This window comes from Ursus maritimus, unplaced genomic scaffold (assembly GCF_017311325.1).
Source record: "Ursus maritimus isolate PB19 unplaced genomic scaffold, ASM1731132v1 scaffold_6, whole genome shotgun sequence".
NCBI classification, from domain to species: domain Eukaryota; kingdom Metazoa; phylum Chordata; class Mammalia; order Carnivora; family Ursidae; genus Ursus; species Ursus maritimus.
This window is the reverse complement of record NW_024426774.1, coordinates 61,036,854-61,060,822: the sequence shown is the minus strand read 5'-3', so window position 1 is coordinate 61,060,822 and position 23,969 is coordinate 61,036,854. Positions and strand designations below refer to the sequence as shown.

At 35.3% G+C, this 23,969-nt stretch overlaps 1 protein-coding gene across 9 annotated transcripts in view; it reads left to right on the top strand.

Annotated features, from left to right (window-relative positions):
* Positions 1-23,969, top strand: part of VRK2 (VRK serine/threonine kinase 2) — a 114,577-nt gene that overhangs the window by 22,503 nt on the left and 68,105 nt on the right. For all 9 annotated transcript variants that reach the window (XR_005832980.1, XR_005832979.1, XR_005832977.1 and 6 more), the window contains exons 3-6: positions 19,280-19,329; positions 20,067-20,136; positions 21,593-21,680; positions 23,859-23,964. Coding sequence is in view for 5 of the 9 variants with exons in the window: in XM_040623453.1 (XP_040479387.1) it covers positions 19,280-19,329; positions 20,067-20,136; positions 21,593-21,680; positions 23,859-23,964 (314 nt within the window). In the remaining 4 variants the exon portion in view is untranslated. The remainder of the gene's footprint in view (positions 1-19,279; positions 19,330-20,066; positions 20,137-21,592; positions 21,681-23,858; positions 23,965-23,969) is intronic.

Sequence of the window (23,969 nt, the reverse complement as noted above, 5' to 3'; positions counted from 1 at the left end):
CTTTGTAATGTACTTTGAAATCAGAAGTGTGATGCCTCCAGCTTTGTTCTTACTCAAAATGCTTTGGCTATTTAGGGTCTTTTGTGGTTCCATAGAAATTTTAGGATTTTCTATTTCTGTGAAACATGCCATCGGAATTTTGAAATCTAGAGATTCCTTTGGGTATTTAGGACATTTTAACAATATTAATTCTTCTCATCCATTAGCACAGAATATCTTTTCATTTATTGTGTCTTTTTCCATTTCTTTTATCAATGTTTTATGGTTTTCAGTGTATAGATTTTTCATGTCCTTGGTTGGATTTATTCCTAAATAATTTATTCTTTTTGATGTTATTGTAAATGGGATTATTTTCTAAATTTCTCTTTCCAGTAGCTCATTGTTAGTGTATAGAAACACAACTGATTTTTGTATCTTGGTTTTGGTTTTTTTTTTTTTTTAAAGATTTTATTTATTTATTTGACAGAGATAGAGACAGCCAGCGAGAGAGGGAACACAAGCAGGCGGAGTGGGAGAGGAAGAAGCAGGCTTATAGCTGAAGAGCCTGATATGGGGCTCGATCCCATAACGCCGGGATCACTCCCTGAGCCGAAGGCAGGCGCTTAACCGCTGTGCCACCCAGGCGCCCCTGTATCTTGGTTTTGTATCCTGCAACTTACCATGTTTATTAGTTCTAGTAGTTGTTTTGTGGAGTCTGTAAGGGTTTCTCTATATAATACCATGTCATTGACAAAATTTTAGGTTTTTTCTATTTGGATGCCTTTTATTTCTTTTTTCTTGGCAGTTGCTCTGGCTAGATTTCCAGTACTATATTGAGTAAAAGTAGTGAGAGTGGGTGTCCTTGTCTTGTGCCTGATCTTAAAGGAAAAGCTTTAAGCTTTCACAGTTCGATGTGATGTCAGATATCGGCTTCTCATAATTGGCTTTTATTATATTGAGGTATGTTCTTTCTGTACCCAAATTTTTGAGAGGTTTTCATCGTGAAAGGATGTTGAATTTTGTCAGATGCTTTTTTGGTATCTGTTGCCATGATCTGATGACTTTTATCCTTCATTTTGTCAACGTGTGGATTGAATTGATTGATTTGCATAAGTTGAACCATTCCTGCATTTCAAAAATAAATCCTGCTTGATCATGGTGTATGAACCTTTAATGTACTGTTGAATTCATTTTGCTAATGTTTTGTTGAGTACTTTTATGTATATGTTTATCAGGGATATTGGCCTGCAATGTTTTTTTCTTGGAGTGTCCTTGTCTGGCTTGATCTTTTCTATTGTCTTCCCAGTGTGTCTTTCATTTATTTCCACTTTGAGATTTGTTATGTCCTTCTTTCTACTAACTTTGAGCTTTGTTTGTTCTTTTTCTAGTTCCTTGATGTGTAAAGTTAGGTTATTTTAGATTTTTCTTTTTTCTTAGTGTACAAGTTGATGTTATAAACTTTCCTCTTAGAACTGCTTTTGCTACATTCCATAAGTATTGATATGTTGTGTTTTCATTTTCATTTGTTTCGAGTTTTTTTAAACTGGAAAGTGCACTTTTTAATTTGAGTATAGTTGACACACAATGTTACACTAGTTTCAGGTGTACAACATAGTGATTCGACTTCTTTATAGGTTATTCTCTGCTTACCACAAGTGTAGCTACCATCTGCTAAAATACAGTGCTATTATAGTACTATTGACTGTATTCCCTGTGTTTACCTTTTATTCCCATGACTTAGTCATTCCATAACTGGAAGTCTGTATCTCCCACTCCTCTTTGCCCATTTTGCCCATCCTCCCACCCACATTCCCTCTGGCAACCATTACTTTGTTCTCTGTATTTATAGGTCTGATTCTGCCTTTTGTTTTTTCATTTTTTTTTATATTCCACGTATGAGTGAAATTATATGGTATTTTTCAGTCTGTTATTTCACTTAGCATCATACCCTCTAGATCCATCCATGTTTTGCAAATAGCACAATCATCCTTTTTTATGGCTATGTAATATTTGTGTAAGTGTGTGTGTGTGTATGCCATATCTTCCTTACCCATTCAGCCATTGATGGACACTTAGATTGCTTCCATATCTTGGCTATTGCAAATAATGTTGTAATAAACATAGAGTTGCATATACTTTTTTGAATAAGTGTTTTCATTTTCTTTGGGTAAATACCCAGTAGTGGAATTATTAGATCATGTGGAATTTCCATTTATAATTCTTTGAAGAACCTCCGTACTGTTTTCCACAGTGGCTGTACCAATTTACATTCCCACCAACAGTGTGTAAAATTTCTTTTTCTCTCCATCCTTGCTAGCATTTGTTATTTCGTGTTTTGATTTTAGCCATTCTGACAGATATAAGGTGACATCTCATTGTGGTTTTGATTTGTATTTCCCTGGTGATTAGTGATGTTGAGCATATTTTCATGTGTCTGTTGGACATCTGCGTCTTCTTGGAAAAATGTCTGTCTAGGTCCTTTGCTCATTTTAATCAGTGTGTGTGTGTGTGTGTGTAGTTGTAAAAGTTATTTTTTCCTTTTTTAATTCTTTAAGCCATTGGTTATTCAGGAGCATGTTGGTCAGTCTCCATATTTTTGTGAATTTTTCAGTTTTTCTTTTGTAATTGATATCTGCTTTCATACCATTGTGGTCAGAAAGGATACTGAATATGATTTCAGTTTCTTATTTGTTTTAAGAAACGTAGTCTTTTTTTGTCACTTAACCCGATTTATCTTGGAGTGTTCTATATGTTCTTGAGAAGAATGTGTATCCTGCCATTGGAAGGGCTGTTCTGTATATGTCTGTTAGGTCCATCTTATTTAACATATGATTGAACTCCAGTGTTTTTTAATTGACCTTTTTCTGATGATTTTTTCATTGTTGCAATTAGGATATTGAAACCCCCTAATATCCTTGTATTGCTGTTTCCTCTTTCAGATATGTTAATATTTGTTTTCTACATTTAGGTGTACCTATGTTGGGTACATAAATATTTTTAATTGTTATATTCTCTTGATTAATTGATCCTTTATCATTACATTGCCTTGTTACAGTTTTTGGTTTAAAGTCTATTTTGCTTGCTACAAGTACAACTTCCCCTGCTTTCTTTTGGTTTTCATTGACATAGAACATCTTTTCTTTTTTTTTTTTCATCCCTTCACTTCCAGTCTCTGTATGTCTTTAAAGCTGAAGTGAATCTCTTATAGGCATATATAGTTGGATCTTGGTTTTTGTTTTTGTTTTTTTTAATATACTATTCAACCATTCTGTGTGTTTTGATTGGAGATTTCAGTCCATTTATATTAAGGTAATTATCGATAGGTATGGAATTACTATTGCCATTTTGGTAGTTGTTTTCTGGCTGTTTTATAGTTCTTTTGTTTCTTCTCTTGCTCTCCTTTGTGAATTGACTTTTTTCATAGTGGTATGCTTTGATTGCTTTATTTTTTGTGTATCTACTATAAGTTTTTATTAGTTACCACATGGCTTATGGAAAACATACTTAGGACACTCTGTTTTAAGCTGGTAATAACTTTGAACATATTGATAAGATCTACATTTTTACACTCCTTTTCCCCAGATAGTTTTTATTGTCAAAATTTACACGCTTTTGTCATGTTTATTCATTAACAAATTATAGTTATAGATTTTTATACTTTTGTCTTTTAATCTTTATTTAACCTGTCTTATTTAACTTTTATGCTACAGTTACAAGTGATTTACCATCTATTATTACGATCTTCACATATTCTGAATTTAGCTGTATATTTTACCAACAGTTTTATACTTTCATGTACGTTCACTTTGAAAATTAATGTCCTTTTGTTTCAACTTAAGCACTCCCTTTAACATTTCTTGTAAGGTGAGTTGTTATGAACTCCTTTAGCTTTTGTTTGAGAAACACTTTATCTCACCTTTAATTGTGAAGGATAAATTTGCAACTAGAGGATTCTTGTTTGGCAGATTTTTGGGTTTTTTCCCCAGCTTTGAATATATCATCCCACTCTTTTCTGTCCCGCAAGACAGGATACTGCTAAATTTATGGGAATTCTCTTGTACATAGAAAGTTATTTTCTCTTGCTGCTTTTAAGATTCTGTCCTTGTCTGTAACTTTTGACAGTTCGATAATAATGTGTCTCAGTGTGGTTCTCCTCAGATTCATCTTGTTTGGTACTGTACTACTTGGATATGGATGTCTGTTTCTTTCCCCAGGTTAGGGAAGTTTTCAGCCATTACTTCTTTGAATAAGCTTTCTGCTCCTTTCTCTTTTCTCCTTCAGGGACCATTATAGTTCATATAATTGTCGGCTTGATGGTATCCCATAAGTCCCTTAAGCTATCTTCACTCTTTTTCATTTTTTTTTTCTTGTTGCTTCTCCAGTTTTATGACTTCAGTTGCCCCGTCTTTGAGTTCACTGGTCCTTTCTTCCATTTGATTTAGTCTGTTGTTGAACCAACCTCTCTATTGAATTTTTTCACTTGATTTTAGCCAAAAGGCTGAGAAGCAATCTCTGTTGAATTTTTTGTCCAGTTATTATGTTCTACAGCTCTATAATTTGTTTTGTGTTTTGAATTTTTTTGTTTCTTTGTAGAAATCTTACTTTATTCATACATTGCTCTCTCTTGAACTCATCAATCATTTTTATGACAATTATTTTGAACTATCAGTTAAACCACATATCTCCTTTTCATAAAGATCTGTTTCTGGAGACTTATCTTGTTTTTTTGTTTGGAAAATATTCCACTGTTTCTTCATTTTCCTTGATTCTCTTTGCTGGTTTCTGTGTGTTAGATAGAACAGCCACCTCTTCCAGATATGACAGAGTGGTCTTGTGTAGGAAATTAATCTCAGTCAGCCCAGCTCAAGTTCCCACGTCAGTGTTCATGCTGATTGTCCTAGCTGCCTTTTTTGTTTTTAGTAGCCCCCAGTACTTGAGGGTGTGCCAGGACCTGTCAGTGTTCCAAAGAGGAGGATCACAGTGAGTGTCCCTTATGATATATATATATTTTCTCATTACCTTGATGTGTAGGAGTAGCTCAGTGAGTTTCTGAATCTCTTTCAGAAGGAATTGTTCTCTATATGGCTGTACATTTGCATTCTTGGGTGGAGGAGAGCTCAGGAACCTTCTATGTCACCATCTTGGGTACTCCTCTATTTTCTTAAAATAAAAATTTAATTTCTTAAAAAAAATTTTTTTTTCCAAGATTTTATTTATATTCAAGTTAGTTAACATATACTGTAGTATTAGTTTCAGGAGTAGAATTTAGTAATTCATCACTTACATATAACACCCAGTGCTTATCACAAGTGCTGTCCTTAATGCCCATCACCCATTTAGCCCATCCCCCCCACCTCCCCTCCAACCCTCAGTTTGTTCTCTATAGTTAAGAGTTTCTTATGGTTTGTCTCCCTGTTTTTATCTTATTTTATTTTTCCTTCCCTTCTCCTGTGTTCATCTGCTTTGTTTCTTAAATTCCATGTATGAGTGAAATCATATGGTATTTGTCTTTCTCTAACTTATTTTGCTTAGCATAAAACACACTAGTTCCATCCATGTTGTTGCAAATGGCAAGACTTCATTCTTTTTCACGACTAATATTCCATTGTGTGTGTGTGTGTGTGTGTGTGTGTATCATATCTTCTTTATCCATTTGTCAATTGATAGACATCTAGGCTCTTTTCATAATTTGGCTATTATTGATAGTGCTGCTATAAAGTCTTGGGTGCATGTTGCCTCTTTGAATCACTATTTTTGTATCCTTGGGGTAAATACCTAGTAGTGCAATTGTTGGATCATAGGGCAGTTCTATTTTTAACTTTTTGAGAAACCACCATACTGTTTTCCAGAGTGGTTGCAGTAGTTTACATTACCACCAAGAGTATAAGACGGTTCCCCTTTCTCTGCAATCTCACCAACATCTGCTGTTTCCTGAGTTGTTAATTTGTTAATTCTGACAGGTGTGGAGTGGTATCTCATTGTGGTTTTGATTTGTATTTCCCTGAAGGTGACTGATATTGAGCATTTTCTCATGTGTCCGTTACCATTTGTATGTCTTCCTTGGAAAAATGTCTGCTCATGTCTTCTGTCCATTTCTTAACTGGATTATTTAATTTTTGGATGTTGAGTTTGATAAGTTCTTTATAGATTTTGGATACTAGCCCTTTATCCGATATGTCATTTGTAAATATCTTCTCCCATTCCGTAGGTTGACCTTTAGTTTTGTTGATAGTCTCCTTCACTGTGAAGAAGCTTTTTATCTTGATGAAGTCCCAATAGTTTATTTTTGCTTTTGTTTCCTTTGCCGCTGGTGATGTGTCTAGTAATAAGTTGCTACAGCCAAGGTCAAGCTACTCCCTGTGCTCTTCTCCAGGATTTTGATGGTTTCCTGTCTCACATGTAAGTCTTTCATTCATTTTTTATTTATTTTTTTAGTTTTGTAAGAAAGTGATTCAGTTTTCTCAACACCATTTTTTGAGAAGACTATCTTTTTCCGATTGGATATTCTTTCCTGCTTTGTCAAAGATTAGTTGACCATATAGCTGTGGGTCCGTTTCTGGGTTCTCTATTCTGTTCCATTCTGTGTGTCTGTTTTTGTGCCAGTACAATACTACCTTGCTGATTACAGCTTTGTATTACAGCTTGAAGTCCAGAACTGTGATGCTACCAGCTTTGGTTTTCTTTTTCAACATTGCTTTGGCTATTCAGGGTCTTTTCTGGTTCCATACAAATTTTAGATTTGTTTGTTCTAGCTCTATGAAAAATGCTGGTGTTATTTTGGTAGGGATTACATTGAATGTGTAGATTGCTTTGGATGGTATAGACATTTTAACAATATTTGTGTTTCTAATCCATGAGCATGGGATGTTTTTCCATTTCTTTGTGTCTTCAATTCCTTTTGTAAGTGTTCTGTAGTTTTTAGAGTACAGATCTTTTACCTCTTTCATTAGGCTTACTCCTAGGTATCTTATTGTTTTTGGTGCCATAGTAAATGGGATTGATTCCTTGATATCTCTTTCTGCTGCTTCATTATTGGTGTATAGAAATGCAACAGATTTCTGCACATTGATTTTGTATCCTGTGACTTTGCTGAATTCATGGATCAGTCGAAAGTTTTTGGTGGAGTCTTCCAAGTTTTCTACATAGATCATGTCATCTACAAATAGTGAAAGTTTTACCTCTTCTTTGCTGATTTGGATATCTTTTATTTCTTTTTGATGTCTGATTGCTGAGGCTAGGACTTTCAGTACTCTGTTGAACAATAGTGGTGCGAGTGGACATCCTTGTTGTGTTCCTGACATTAGGGGAAAATCTCTCAGATTTCCCCATTGTGGATGATAATAGCTGGGGGTCTTTCATACATCACCTTTATGAAACTGAGGTGTGTTCCTTCTATCCCTACTTTGAAGGCTTTTAAAGGATGCTGTATTTTGTCAAATGCTTTTTCCACATCTATTGAGAGGGTCATATGGTTCTTACCCTTTCTTATATTGTGGTGTATCACATTGTTCGATTTGCAGATATTGAACCAGCCCTGCAGCCCAGAATAAATCCCACTTGATCATGGTGAATAATCCTTTTAATGTACTATAGATCTGATTAGCCAGTATCTTTTGAGAATTTTTGCATCCATGTTCATCAAGGTTATTGGTCTGTAATTCTCCTTTTTAGTGGGTTCACTGTCTGGTTTTAGAATCAAGGTAATGCTGTCCTCATAGAATGAGTTTGGGAGTTTTCCTTCCATTTCTAGAACAGGTATTAATTCTTTAAATGTTTGGAAGAATTCCCCTTGGAAGCCATCAGCTGTGAACTGTTGTTTGTTGGGAGATTTTTGATTAATGATTTAATTTGTTTGCTGGTTATGGGTCTATTCACATTTTCTATTTCTTCCTGTATAAGTTTCACGGTTTATATGTTTCTAGGAATTTATCCATTTCTTCCAGATTGCCCAATTTGTTGGCATATAATTGTTCATAATATTCTCATATTTCTGCAGTGTTGGTTGTGATCTCTTTCAATCGTGATTTTATTTATTGGGTCCTTTTTCTTTTCTTTTTGATAAGTCTGGCTAGGGGTTTATCAATTTTGTTAATTCTTTCAAAGAACCAGCCACTACTTTCATTGATCTGTTCTTTTTTTTTTTTTTTAATTTCTATATCTTTTATTCCTGCTCTGTTATTTACTATCTCCCTTCTGCTGGTTTTAGGCTTTATTTGCTCTTCTTTTTCCAGCTCCTAAAGGTATATGGTTAGGTTGTGTTTTTGTGACTTTTCTTGATTCTTGAGGAAGGTCTATATTGGTATATACTTCTCTCTTACATCCACCTTTGCTGCATCCCAAAGGTTTCAGACTGTCTTGTTTTCATTTTCATTTGCTTCCATGTGTTTTTTTAAATTTCTTCTTTAATTTCCTGGTTAGCCCATTTGTTCTTTAGTAAGATGTCCTCTAACCTCCATGTATTTGAGGTCTTTCCAAATTTTTTCTTGTGATTGACTTTCAGTCTCATAGCATTGTGGTCTGCAAATACGCATGGTATGATCACAGTCTTTTTTACTGGTTGAGGGCTAATTGTGACTCAGTATGTGATCTATTCTGGAGAATATTCCATTTGCACTCATAAAGAATGTGTATTCTGCTGCTTTAGAATGAAATACTCTGAATATATCTGTAAAGTCCATCTGGTCCAGTGTGTCATTCAAAGCCCTTGTTTTCTTGTTGATCTTCTGCTTAGATGGTTTGTCCATTGCTGTGAGTGGAATGTTAAAGTCCCCTACTATTATTGTATTCTTATCAGTGAGTTTCTTTAAGTTTGTTATTAATTGATTTATATATTTGGCTGCTCCCAAGTTGGGGGCATAAGTATTTACAAGTGTTAGATCATCTTGTTGGATAGACCCCTTTATTATGATATAGTGCCCTTCCTCGTGTCTTATTACAGTCTTTGGTTTAAAATCTAGTTTGTCTGATATAAGTATGGCTATTCCAGCTTTCTTTGATGTCCATGAACATGATAGATTGTTCTCCACCCCCTCTGGAGGTGTCTTTGGGTCTAAAATGAGTCTTTTGTAAGCAGCATATCGATGGGTCTTGGGGTTTTTTTTTTTATGCTAATACTCTATATCTTTTGATTAGAGCATTTAGTACATTTACATTCAGAGTAATTATTGATAGATATGAATGTAGTGCCCTTGTATTACCTGTAAAGTCATTGTTCCTGTAGATTGTCTTTGTTGCTTTTGGTCTCTCCCACTGAAAGGGTCCCCTTTTTTTTTTTTTTTTTTAAAGATTTTTTATTTATTTGAGAGAGAAAGAGAGAGTGAATAGGGGGAGGAGTGTGAGGGTGGGGGGAGAGGAAAAAGCAGAGTCCCTGTTGAGCATGGAGCCCAATGAGGGGCTTGACCTGAAAGGGTCCCCTTTAATATTTCTTGCAGAGCTGGTTTAGTGTTCATGAACTCCTTTAATTTTTGATTGTCTTGGAAACTCTTTCTCTCTCCTTCTGTTCTGAATGACAGCTTTGCTGGATAAACGATTCTTGACTGCATATTTTTTCCTTTTAGCATGTTGAATATATCATACCACTTTCTATGTCTTGCCAAGTTTGTATGGATAGGTCTGCTGCTAACCTTATTTATCTACCCTTGTAGGTTAAGGACCATTTTTCTCTAGCTACTTTCAGAATTCTGTCTTTATCTTTGTATTTTGCAAGTTTCACTATGATGTGACTTGGTATTGACTTATTTTTATTGATTTTTGTGGGGAGTTCTCTGTGCCTTTTGGACTTGAATGCCTGTTTCCTTCCCCAGGTTAGGGAAATTCTCAGCTACAATTCATTCGAATAAGCCTTCTGCCCCCTTTTTCTGCTCTTCTTCTGGGATTCCTATGATATGGATATTATTGTGCTTTAAGGAATTGCTGAGTTCCCTAAGCCTGTAGTCATGATCTAATAGTTTTCTTTCCCTCTTCTTTTCAACTTCATCATTTTTCCATAATTTTATCTTCTATATCACCTGTTCATCCTCTGCTTCTTCCATCCTCATTGTAATTACATCCAGCCGGTTTTACGTCTCAGTTATAGCATTTTTTAATTTCAGCCTGAATAGTTTTTATCTCTCTTATCTCTGCAGCAAGACTTTCTCTTGTGTCTTCTCTGTTTTTTTCAAGCCCAGCTAGTATTCTTATGACTGTTGTTCTAAAATCTTGTTGACATATATTGCTTGTATGTATTTTGAGCAAGTCCCTGTTTATGATTTCTTGTTGATCTTTCTTTTGGAGAAAATTCCTTCATCTTGTCATTATGTCTAGGTTTCTGTCTTCTGTGTGTTATGAAAGCTTGTCATGTTTCCTGCTCCTCAGAGTAATACTATATTAAAAAGGGGTCAAACACTGTCCAGGTCTTGGTACTTCAGGAAGTGTTTCTGGTGCACACTGTGTGCATTCTGCTATTATGTTTTGACTGCTCTTTCCCACAGGTCAGTCATCTGCAGAGTTCCTCCTTGCTTGCAGTGGGATGCTTTGATTTGTTTGTTAAGATAAACCTGATTTAGGGAAAAAAAGAAAAAGTGCCTGTGCCCGGGTGGCTTGGTTGGTTAAACATCTTGATTTCAGCTCAGGCCATGATCGCAGGGTTGTGAGATTGAGCCCCATGTTGGGCTCCACACTGGGCATGGAGCCTGCTTAAGATTCTGTCTGTCCCTCTCCCTCTGCTGATCCCCCATCCCTCTTTAAAAAAAAGGAAACAGACAAAAAATTATAAGTCTGCTTCCTAAGAAAAAGAAAGAAAAAAGAAGCCTGATCCATTAAAAAGGAAGAAACAAACAAAGAAAAAACTATAAACTTGAGTCCAAAGAAAAAAGAAGGAAAAAAAAAAAGAAAAGAAAAGAAAAGGGAAAGCCTGGTCTTATTTTCACCAGAACTGAAGCTGATGCTTTGGAGCAATCTGTGATCAGTATACTTGGTACATGCAGGGGCCCTCTGTGTTGGTCCTCTGGGTGAGAAGCCTGCTTTGTTGGCTCACAGTCAGGCCTGCTCCAGTAAAAATGCCCCTGCAGGTCTCAGGGGGGCAGGGTTTGGTGTAAGTGGCTCTTCCACTAGGGGTTCTGTGTTGCTCACTGAAGTCAGACTGTGCTGGTGGGTGAGGGGCAGATAGAAGATGGCATTACCCCGCCCTTTAATCCTGGGGAGGGGAACTCACAGCCCCTGCTGCTCAGGAAGCCCTCACAGAAAAGCAAACAATCTCCCCTCCTGTTTCCCAGGCTCCTTCAGATGCCTGCCCTCAATTTATCCATGCCTGGGCCCTCGGCATGCCCCACACCACAGTTCTGTGTTTTATATCTGGTGCACAGCTGGGATTCAAAACTCCAAGTCTTAAAGAACCCAGCAAGGTGTGGACCTGCTCCTGTAAATTCCTTTGTGATTTCTTCTTTGGCCTAGGGTCTAAGCATTATGGTCACATAATATAGCTTAATAATCCTTATTCCTTGATAATTTGAGGAAGTCTGCTTTCTGAGTAAAATTATGGGCAGTTAAAAATTGTTTTATGTTTGAAAAGAATGTATGTTCTTTAATTGTTATTTTATGTGGCCTTCAGATAAAAACTGTTAATTGGGGCGCCTGGGTGGCACAGCGGTTAAGCGTCTGCCTTCGGCTCAGGGCATGATCCCAGCGTTGTGGGATCGAGCCCCACGTCAGGCTCCTCTGCTATGAGCCTGCTTCTTCCTCTCCCACTCCCCCTGCTTGTGTTCCCTCTCTTGCTGGCTGTCTCTATCTCTGTCAAATAAATAAATAAATAAAATCTTAAAAAAAAAAACAAAACTGTTAATTGTATTATTTCAACTTATTTTTGTCTGCTTGCCTATACGCTATGGATTTATCTTAAAATCATCATGATTTTTGTGCTTTTTCATTTTTTTTTTTAAGATTTTATTTATTTGTTTGACAGAGAGAGACAGCCAGCGAGAAAGGGAACACAAGCAGGGGGAGTGGGAGAGGAAGAAGCAGGCTCCCAGTGGAAGAGCCTGACGTGGGGCTCGATCCCATAACACCAGGATCACGCCCTGAGCTGAAGGCAGACACTTAACGACTGAGCCACCCAGGCGCCCCTCATTTTTTTCCTATAATTGTGATGCTTTTTTATTTCTATATTATGAAGGTACATTATCAGATCCTTTCAAGTTCATAAATTTAGTCTTTCCATTGAATCTTTTTTATTCCCCATTGAATCATTTTTTTAATGATTAGGTTGGACTAACTTTTTATCTAGTAATTCTTCTTTCTTGAGATTTCTGTAATTTTGAAAATAAGTATTCCAGCCTTTTTTTCAACCTGTTTTGGCTAGTTTATCTTTTATTTTCTCTGTATAACTAGATTTTAGTTGTGCCTGATAAATACTTTACATTTATTTATTTTTTAATGATCTTATGGTTTCTTATCTAGTGAATTTAGTCTACTCAGATTTATTATGATCACTGGCATGGTTTTTTTTTTCACATCTAAGGTGTCCATGATTTTAAGATACATCATTATTTTATATACATATGTTGAGTCTCCATTAGACGCTTAAAAGTTCATAGTTTTCTTCCTCTTCAATCATTCTTTTTGTGTTTTTGTAAGATCTGCATTATATCTAATACCTAACGGTGCCCATTAAATTATGACACAATACCTTTAAAATAGACTTACATAAGGAACTCATGGAGCACTCAGTGTTGCAGTCCTATCTTAAAGAACTTTTTTCCCCCCAGTAATATCAAGTTATGTCCCACTTTTCTGTTTTGGACTGGTTAATTTTTCTACATGCCCAAACTATTGTAAATGACAATTAAATGTAACATTAATACTACCAGCAATGTACACAACTCAATTGAAGTGAGGACAAATAGACATCTGAGACTAGGTTTGTGACTGTAAGGGCAGTGAAACTGTCAAAGTGCTATGTGGTCAGCAGCGACTGTATGATGTCTTCAATTATTAGGTGTATTCAAATTTCAGAGGTAATAAAATATGAAAAACTGGTGAAAATTGATATAAAATGGATAATTTATTTCACTTATCATATTTTATATTTACCCTGTGTGTTTTTTTTTTAAAGACCCTATTCTTTCCTGATCTTCTATTAGATTTTTAGGTTTTCTTTATTCTTTTTTTCTTTACTGATTTTGAAGTTCTGAGTTTTATTTCTATTATTTTAGTGGTTACCTGTAAACTCAATACACTCTCTTGATTTAATAAACTAAGACGTTAATCAGTGTCTCTACTTTTCTCCTGGATAAATACATGGCATTGCAACACTATACCTCCAGTCACCATATTCCCATTTTGCATATTATTTTGTCCATGTTTTTAGTGCACCTTATTCTAGATTGATAATTATTTTCTCTCAGCATATGAATATGATATTATTCAATGTCTTCTTACTGCCTTGTTGCTATTGAGAAGTCTACTGTCCCTTCATCTATCCTTTGTATGTAATCTAATCTTTTCTGTTGAGTTGTTTGTTAGAACTTTGCCGTTAATGTTCTGCAGTTTGACTATGGTGGGCTGGAGTACAGATTTATTTATGTTACTTGGGACTTGTGATTCTTAAATCAGAGGATTCATGACTTTTATCAGTATTTGAAAGTTATCAGATATTATTTATTCAAAAGTGCCTGTCCTCTATTCTCTCTGTCCTCTAGATCTGGAGGTTTTTAGAAAATTGTGCTTCTGTCACATATTACCTTGGCATTTCATAATCTCTTCTTCATATTTATGTCTCTATATTTCTGTGTGGTGAATTCAATATTATTTCCTCAGATCTAATCTGTTTTGCTGTTTTCTTTGTGGCTGTATCTGATCTACCATTTTGGCTATTCATTGTGTTTTAAATATTAACAATTCTATATGTATTACATGTATTAATATATAGAAAAGTGCATACAACATAAACATATAATTTATCAAGAAAATATATCTAATAGCAAGATACAATCCCCGTCCAGATCAAGCATCTAATATATCGACATAACCAGCACTCTAGAAGCTCTGACATCTCTTCCCCACCTCGTAGTAGTAACAACACTGTCTAGACTCTTTATGGTTTTTATTTTACTGTTTTTCATTATGGTGTGTATGTGTGTGTATCCATAAGCATATATAATTTGTTTTCGGGTTGTTAATTTAGAGAAAGAGAATCATAAATATACATTCTATGTGTTTTTTTCACTTAACATTGTATCAAAGATATATCTGTATTACTACTGCATCTATATTTCATTCATTTTTTCCTACAATGTATTTTATACCATGACTATAATACAATTTATTACACACTCTCCTGAAGATAGATGTGTGTGTAATTTCCAGCATTGGACTATTCCAAATTCAAACTTACTCCCGTATTTCCTCTTGGAGTTCTTTTTTTTTTTCTTTTTCAAATATTTAATTTATTTATTTGTCAGAGAGAGAGAGAGAGAGCATAAGCAGGGGGGAGCAGCAGGCAGAGGTAGAGGGAGAAGCAGGCTCCCCACTGAGCAAGGAGCCTGATATGGGACTTGATCCCAGGACCCTGGGATCATGACCTGAGCTAATGTATTTGGTTTTGGTCACTGTCTCTTAGATCTCTGATGGTTTTTGAATTGTAACCAATTTGTTCATTTTTTCATAGAATGTTTTGCATTGTTTCTTATGCTACTCATACTTTGTGTCTGTTATCATTACAAGCAGATATTTGAGCTATATGGGAGGTCTGAATTTCTTGGGGTTTATGCCTTTTGTTTGCTTTCTTTCCTGTTTTGTGTGTGTGTGTGTGTGTGTGTGTGTGTGTGTGTTGGACCATTGACTCATCTTTAGCCGTGCTTTATCTTTGGTAATCATGTGGGTCCAGTGTGTCTCTTGAAGATTTGTTTCTTTTGCTTCTGAAAGGGGTTTTGGGTTATCATTTGGCTTAATCAAAGCCAATACTGTTGTGTAAATTTGAGCCTTAAATTCCTGAAGGCAGCTTTGGAGTAACTACTTATCAGGAAAGATTCTAATTTCCTCCCACTCAGGGTCTAAGCCACAGAAGGTGGGGGTTTTTGTTTTTGTTTTTCTTTCTGTTTTTGACAGTGGTGAAGTCTCTCTTTCTTACTTTCATTCTTTCCCTCTACTTCCTCTCCCTCCTTCCCTCTTCCCTTTTCTCCCCCTCCCCCATCTCCCTATTTCTTTCTCTCTCTTTTTTTAATGTTTCACACTACTGAAGATGTAGCCCTTGGAAAATCTGACTTGATGTCGTTATCTTAACTTCAAATCTCTGCCTGTTGGCAGGCCCAAGGACTTGTCTTTTTGCCAAGAGGGCTTTAACACTAATATCCTTGGTCACCCAGAGTGGGCAGCCTCTTTCGGGCCTGCAGCATAGCCTACAACATTAATGCCCATGTACATCTCCCTCTGGTTCTTAGATTTCTCTTTGTTTTGGGCTTCCTATTTATTTATTTAACTGGATCAACTCTTCATTTATAAGAAAGTTTGATTTATTATATTCAGCATCTTGTTTATTTTATAGAGGAAAGATTTTGGTTTATCTCTTGTGCTACTTTATTGACATTCTTTATCAGACTCCATCATATTTTAGTTTTTCTAGTTGCCTTCCATGTAAGTCTTTGATTGCCAATGTCAGAAACTCAGATGTATTTAAGCAAAGAGGGGATTTATTAACTCTTTTTTTTTTTAAAGATTTTATTTATTTATTTGACAGAGACAGCCAGCTAGAGAGGGAACACAAGCACGGGGAGTGGGAGAGGAAGAAGCAGGCTTCCAGCGGAGGAGCCTGATGTGGGGCTCGATCCCATAACGCTGGGATCACGCCCTGAGCCGAAGGCAGATGCTTAAGGACTGCGCTACCCAGGCACCCCAGGGATTTATTAACTCTTATAACTGAGAAGTATAGGGCTTTTCTGGCTTCAGGTATGGATAGTTTAGAGCTTAAGCAAGGTCAACAGGGCCCTTTCTCTCTTCCTGCCTTAACCTTACTTTTTTCAGTGCGGTATTTGATTCTCAGATTTCATTTTCCATTTAGCTGAGGAAAGTAATTTCTAGGATTTGGTATCCTTACAGCTTTATGGCCTCCTTTTATGGCCGCCTTGTGTTACATAGCATTTTACTGTCAAATCCTAGGAAATAACTTTTTGCCTACTTGGGTCATGTTGCTCTTTCTGAACTGGTTACTGTGGCCAGTGGACTTGTATCTTCCACTTAGCCAGGTTTGGTCATCTGCCCATCCTGAGATGTAAGGGCAGGTATACTGTGTTAAACAGCCCTACTAGATCCACTTGGGTAGAGGGTGGTTTGGTTCCTCAAAGGAAAAACCAGACAGAGTTCCCAGTGAATAGAAAAAGGTGCTAGGTGAGCAGATATCTTATACGTGCAGTACACATATTTTAGCAAATCATCAGACCTCTGGTTAGAAATTTTAATGAAGATGAGAGACTGCTATAATTTCAAGATTATCACTGTCTGTGATTGATCATTCTTTTCAACCGTGAATAGATTAATCAGCAGTAACCTACCAGACAAGCTCCCTTTCCCTCCTTTATCAAGTTCTAACAATTTCACTTTCTGAAATCTCTGGAACCTGCTCATTTTTCTTTATCTACCATTGATAGTGTGGTCCAAGCTGTAGTCCTCCTTCCTCTGATCTATCAAAATTAAATCCTTACTGATCGATCAGTATCTACTCTGGTTCCCCTTCAGTCTGTTCTCCACACTGTGGTGTAGTGATCTGTTCAGAATGCGAATCTAATTATGTGTTTCCTGTCCTCCAACTACACCTCAAGTTTTTAAAACCTTTCATTAGGCAGAAATTATTAACTAGATTTACATCTGGCCCATCTTCACTTCTCCAAATATTCTTGCTCAGTAATTCCCTTTTATGTAGATTAAATTATATATTCTCTTATTACTGTCTACCTCTCCCTTTTACATTTATTATAATTACAGTTTTGCACTTGTGTATGAGTATTTGATGAATGTCCGATTTCTCCATCAGACTATAAAAGCAGATACCATATCTGTTTTCCATTATCTTTTAATTTCACCAGCTAGAATGTGGCTTGTCTTACAGTAGAAAATAAATATTTATTTCATTAATTAACTGATTGATTACTATAAAGAGACCTCCGTGGTAACTAGGACAATTTATTTGTTCAACATCCATCTCCAAGAGCTTTCTAGTCAATTGATTTTGAATTTAGGCTCTCCAGTATAATCTGACTTAGAAGTTTATGGAGAATATTATATAGCTATCAGATGACAAGTGTGGGATGTTTTGAGTATCTGTCAACACATAGTTATGTTCATGTGAAATAATGTGAAAGTCTATTAAGTAGTACGGCTATACTGATTGAAATCAGCAAGGAGTAGCCCATTGCACTGGTTGGATATCTCATTTCCCATTAGCACCTAAATAAGTTATTTATCTAGTTGAAACGCCCAATTTTTCTTTGTGCTTTTCTGCTTACATCTGTTGGGCTTGATGATGTATTTGCTGCTGGGGCCACTTGCTTTTAGACAAGAAGCAGGAAGTTTCTACCAACTTCTACATCAGGTAGCAAAGACCTTTGCCCAGAGTCATTACTGCACTAAGTCAGTACTGCACTAAGTAGGACAGGGCAGTTTCTCCCCAGGCTTGGGCGCCACACTAGTAAAAATCGTCTGCCATAGTGGGAAGAAAGGCTTTTCTTATCCCTTTTTCTCTAACAGGACTGGATCCCTTCTTCTGTATACACTCTCTTTAGTTTTTTTCTTGCTTAGATATGGTTAATCCATCCCTTCTACAGTTCCCTTGAGACTACTGCATGGGTGACAGTGGAAGAACTTTACATGCATCAAAGTGAGAAGGCAAAAATTACTTGATATAAGTAAGTTTAGTTTCTTTAGAAAGAGCTGGGTTCACAGTTTATATCTAATATCAACTAATACTGAGGTAATAATTTCTTCAAATGGTTGATAGCAGGCTGACATAAAAAATTTTGGAGAATGGTTAAGAAAGTTATGCATGAGTTGGCTTGACTGTAAAGTAGAATTGATATATCTTGGTAAATTTGTGATTTTTTTTTATATCTATCATGTGAAAAAGAGGAAAGGCGGTGGAGGTAGGAGAAAGAGAGGGAAAAATGCTAGGAGTAGTCATAAGAGGATGGCTACTGATAAACATACTGAAAACATACCTGAAGAATTGATTTTGTTCTCCATCTGTCAGGTGCTGATATTTAATCATATTCAATACTAGCTCCACCTTCCTTCCTTTCACTTTCCTTTAAACATCCTACTAATACTTGACACAGTGCCTTGCAAATTCTGGCCTCATGATAAATAACTATTGGTTAGTTGAAGGAATGAATGGATGAAGAGTGAAGAGATGAATGACAAGATTCTAGACTTTCACAGTACAAATAAATACATGCATCAACTTAACAAGATTTGAAAACCATAACTTTTTAAAAATTTAGATAGTACAGATGAAAGGATTAATTTCATCTAAAAATTTGAACAATGGAATTATCAGAACTTTGATTACTGTATCTAAAATGCAGGGTGCACCTGGCTGGCACAGCTGGTAAAGCATGTGACTCTTGATCTCAGGGTTGTAAGTTCGAGCCCCATGTTGGCCATGAAGCCTATTTAAAGAATAAAGAAAGAAAGAAAAAATTTTTAAAAATGAAAATGGCGAATAATAAAATGAAGTTAGATAACTTGAAATGTGCTTTTTAGGAGTTACATATTCTATAATGTAGGCTTGATTGACTGCCAGGTTCAGAAAATGATTTTTATAAAAGATTATTCTCATTCTCACTTGATTTATTTTAGAATTTTGCCACATAAAAATTGTTTTGAACTTTCCAGTTAAGACAAATCAGTTTTCATTTCTGAATTGACATAGATTTTAATTTAGTAAAATTTAATCAGTAGATTTTACGATTTATCATATACTGGAGTTAATGCTGCATATCTAGAAAATATTTCCCCCTACATTTGGATCTGTGTGATTAATATCTTTTGGTTTCCATGTTTGAATATTTGAATATAGTTTATGGCAAAGGATGGTGTCAGATAGATTGGGTTTCAGTCCCCAGTCTGTACTTCTTAGTGAGCAAATTACTCAATTTGTCGAACCTTAGTAGTATCTTGTGTAACATGAAGATGATACCTACCTTCCCACGAAGAGGTTCTCGGGAGCATGTAGTAAGGGAAGATATGTGAAGTGCTTAGAACACTGTCTGGGTTATAGTAGACATTCAGTAATTGGGAACAACTATTTTTCTCCTCCACCCTATGTTTTGTTCTGCAGCTTTCCCCACAAATAAACCAGATAAAGATGCAAGACATGTAATAAAAGTGGTAAGTATTGCTCTTAAATTTGTATTTCATATGTATTCACTTCTTTGTTTTCTGCTTTATTCCTAGTATCTTTGCAAAAACAGTTTTTAACCTAGCTTTTGTAATTTTACTTATCAGTAAATGTAGTGTTACGGTATATTTTCACATTGTTAAAATGTAAAGACTGGAGAACTTTGTTCTTCTGTGTTGGCATTTATCATCTTTTTATCCTATCTAGCTATCTCTCCTTTCCTTTCTTCCCTTCCTTCCTCTTTACTCTAAATGGTAAGGTCCTTAAAGGCAAGGATGAAGTTTCATTTTTGTTTGTATCCCCTATGCCTAGTACAATGAATGAAATATAGTAGATAATTAGTAAAGGTGTCATGTGTGAATGAACTCCAGGGTAGTTTGCAGTGTATCTACCCTGATGTCCATGTTGGTAGACATTGACTATCTGTGTACATGTGTATATACAATTCTCAGTGCTTTTAGTAAGTTTTTTCCATAAGAAGGCTACTCTCGTGTGTAAGATTATATGGAGATAGCATTACAGTATATTAAATTTAAACATGAGATTCTCTAAGTTTATTTAGTCCTTATATGAGATTTTTAGTGGAAATTTGATGCCTGTGTTTTATAATATGTTATTCAAGCCCTATTTATATACTATGAATGTATATTCATATTTTCACCGTTGAAATACCAAATCTATCTTTAAGATTATTTTTTCCTAATAAAATTGTTCTTTTCTTTTATAGGAATATCAAGAAAATGGGCCATTATTTTCAGAACTTAAATTTTATCAAAGAGCTGCAAAAAAAGACTATAGTAAGTAAATTTAGCAAAAGCAAGCTACTTCCATATGCATATATATATGTGTGTATATATATATATATATGTGTATATATATATATATATGTATATATATATGTTAATATTTTTCTTTTTTTCTGGTCTTCTGGAAAATTATTTTCAATTAGAAATTTTATTGTAATTGATATAATTAACTTATATAAAAGTAAGATAGATGCTATGTAAATGTTGAAATATACATAGTGGGTTATATATTTCAAATCAAAATTATTTCTACTACTTTATATTCAATGTTAGGTTGTTGGTCTAAGCTACCAAGAGTTCTCTAAGTATAAAAGAATAGTAGAATGAAATCATTTCTTTCATAGGAAACCATTTGGAGTCAAAGGTTGTAAGGAAAAGATTAAAATGGGCACTAGATATATAAACAAAAGGAATGGCCATAGAATGGATTAGTGTAAGGTGTATGGAAATTATTAAACATTAAAATGATTTAGACCATAAGTTAAATGTTAGAAACTTGAATGTTGGGAAAGTAACTGGAGCTGGAAATCACATGTAAGAACCACCAGTTAGAGGAATCAAATGGGAAATGGTTGTGAGCAGAGCTGAAGAACAGCAGAAGCATTTTGTAAATACTGTACAATACAGATGGACTAAACAGAGCTTTCAGAAAGTTAATATGAATAAAAATGATAATAGTCAAGGTCCTCTTCATTATGTTTAAGAAAAAGAATGATGAGACTAGCCTCAATAATTAACTTTGTTTTCCTTAATAAAACCTTCTAAATGTTAGGACAGTAGTCTTTACTGCTTAAACTATGTCAGGGTGACAAATAGAATCCATTAAACTTGATTGTTTATTGTAGAGTTGTCATACACATTAAACATATATGGTAGAAAAATGGAAAATAAGCTACCTGATGGTTTCAGTGGATTTGATTTTTTTTAAACTAAAGTTAAAGCAGTTTCCATATAACAATTTCATAATATGATTTTTCTGCCCAATTTCTATTTTTTCAACTACCATGGCTTTAAATTTTTAAGTAATGGAAAAGAAAAAGCCATTTCTCTACTGATTCTTTGGTACTTAACATATGTTCTATTTCATTTTATTTTAATTTTTTTGAACATATGTTATATTTTAAAATTTAACGTATAAGGGAATGAATTTTTTTCATGAATAGAAACACTTGTGTATATGATGCTAATGCATTTTATGACCATGACTACTTTTGTTTTGGTTATAATGGCTTTAATTTAAAATTTCTGTATATGTTTTTATGTTAATTATAGTGATAAATAGAATTTGAAGCTACTAGATAGATATATTTGATTCTTTAAAACATTTACTAGAACGGTCTAATTTCTGTTTAGGTTAGCTAAATAAGTTTTAGGATCTATGAAAAAGTAAGAAATAACATTTCTAAAAATATATATATCTTTTTTCCTGTTAAATTTGTCTTTGTAGTAAAAAACTGGATAGAACTCAAACAACTTGATTATTTAGGAATTCCTCTGTTTTATGGATCCGGTATTACTGAATTCAAGGGAAGAAGGTAAAATGGAATTACTATAATCAAGTATTGTTCTATGACTATGTCTTATATGCTCTAATACCTTTGCTATATAACAGATTACCCAAATCATAGTAGTTTATAACAACAGACTGCTATCATCTTAGTTTCCATGGATAACCAACATGGAAGTTACCCATGGAAACTATGGCTTCTCCAGATGGTTCCAGCTCAGGACTTCTTTGGATATAGTCAGCTGTCTGTTGGGTTGCAGTCATCTTATGACCTGACTGGGGAAGGATCTGTTTTCAAGGTCACTCATGTGGCTGTTGGCAGGCCTAAGAAGATCTGCTTCAAATGCACTCATGTGATTGTTTGCAGGCCTCACTTCCCCAGGCCTCTCAACAGGTCTCTCAGTAGGCTGCCTCAGTGTTATAAAGACATAGTAGCTGGCTTCCCCTAGAGCAAATAATTGAAAGAGAGAGAGGTAGAAAAAGCACATACACACATAGGAGCATGCATCCAAGAATAAAGCCACAGTCTTTTTATAATTGAATCTTTAGAATTTAAATAAAAATTTGAAAAAAAAAAGTTAACATACAGTGCAATATATTGGTTTCAGGAGTAGAGTTCCATGATTCATGACTTAAATATAACACCCAGTGCTCATCACAAGTGCCCTCCTTAATCCCCATCACCCATTTAGCCCATCCCCTGCCCACCTCCCCTCCATCAACCCTAAGTTTGTTCTCTATCATTAAGAGTCTTTTATGGTTTGCTTCCCTCTTCCCCCCCTTCCCCTATGTTCATCTGTTTTGTTTCTTAAACTCCACATGAGTGAAATCAGATGGTATTTGTCTTTCTCTGACTTAATTCAAATCTTACAGTGATGTCACATATTTCCACTATAGTCTCTTTGCTAGAGGCAAGTCACTAAGTCTACTCCATACACAAGAGAGGACATTTAATTAAGCTTTGTCTCTTGATAAAAGGCACAACAAAGAATTTGTAGAAACATTTTTAAATCACCACATATGGCTAGTCATCACATATAAATAATTGACTAGTGATTTTTTAAAAAGAAAAAAAAAGTTTGTCAGGTACCCCATTTTGCCCTTTCAATAGCCTTTTAAGATAGGTGATGTCTTTTTCCCTGGGTGAGGAAATAGGCTCAGTGCTTTGTTCAGATGGTCTCTAAATGCTATCAATAAAAACAAAATCAACGATTAGTAATCTTGAAATAAAGTAAAGGGCTGCTAATAGAGAACTGATTGGCTGAGTGGGTCATGGTATATCCGTATCATGTAATATTATGCAGCCCAAAAAGAAATCAGTTAGAGCTGTACCATTTGGGAGGTATAGTGGGGAGGTTTCAGTGAGATACTAACGAAAAAAGGATGATGCAGAAAAGTGCATATAATAAGATCACATTTTTGTAAAACAAAGACAAAAATTCCTTTATATCTGTATTCATGTGTGTATACACCAATAAAGGTAGACTAGGGGCTGATATGGGCATGTAAGTGAAGGGAAGAAAAGGGACAGAGGTGCCAAACAGAGAAGAAGTACATTTTTAAAAAGGATTTATTAATTTATGAGAGAGAGAGAGCATGAGTGTGGGTGGGAGGGGCAAAGGGAGAGGGAGAGAGTCTTATGCGGACTCCATGCTGAGTGCAGAGCCTGACACGGGGCTCGATCTCACAACCCTGAGATCATGACCTGAGCCTAACCCAAGAATTAGACATTCAAATGACTGAGCCACCCAGGTTCCCCAAAAAGACATACATTTTTTAAAGTAATGTTTTTAAGTGTGTAGAGAAAGTAAAATATGATTTATAAGGTCAAGAAACAAATATAAAGTTTTCTGTATGGACAAATAATTTGTTCAAGGTCATATAGTGAGAGGGTGATGAAATCAAAGTGAATCAAACTCAGGACTCTTTAATTTAGAAAGCATTCTCTTTTCATGACCTAAGAGTGAACATGAGTGTTTCAGGACAGCATTCTCTTCTACTAGGAACTAACTGCAGCGTAAATACTGACTAGTATCGTTCTGTAAAAGAACAGCAAGATTATTAATGCACACTCATTCTTTAATGGTTCAGATTGCAGTATTCTTCATTGTTAGGTTGGGGGTGTTTTTCCTTGTTTCAAATTCATAAATAGGCAGTTTCAAGCATTGCTATCTTAAGATCTCTTTTTGACGTCTCCTTCTTATAGTTACAGATTTATGGTAATGGAAAGACTAGGAATAGATTTACAGAAGATCTCAGACCAGAATGGTACTTTTAAAAAGTCAACTGTCCTGCAGCTAGGTATCCGAATGGTAAG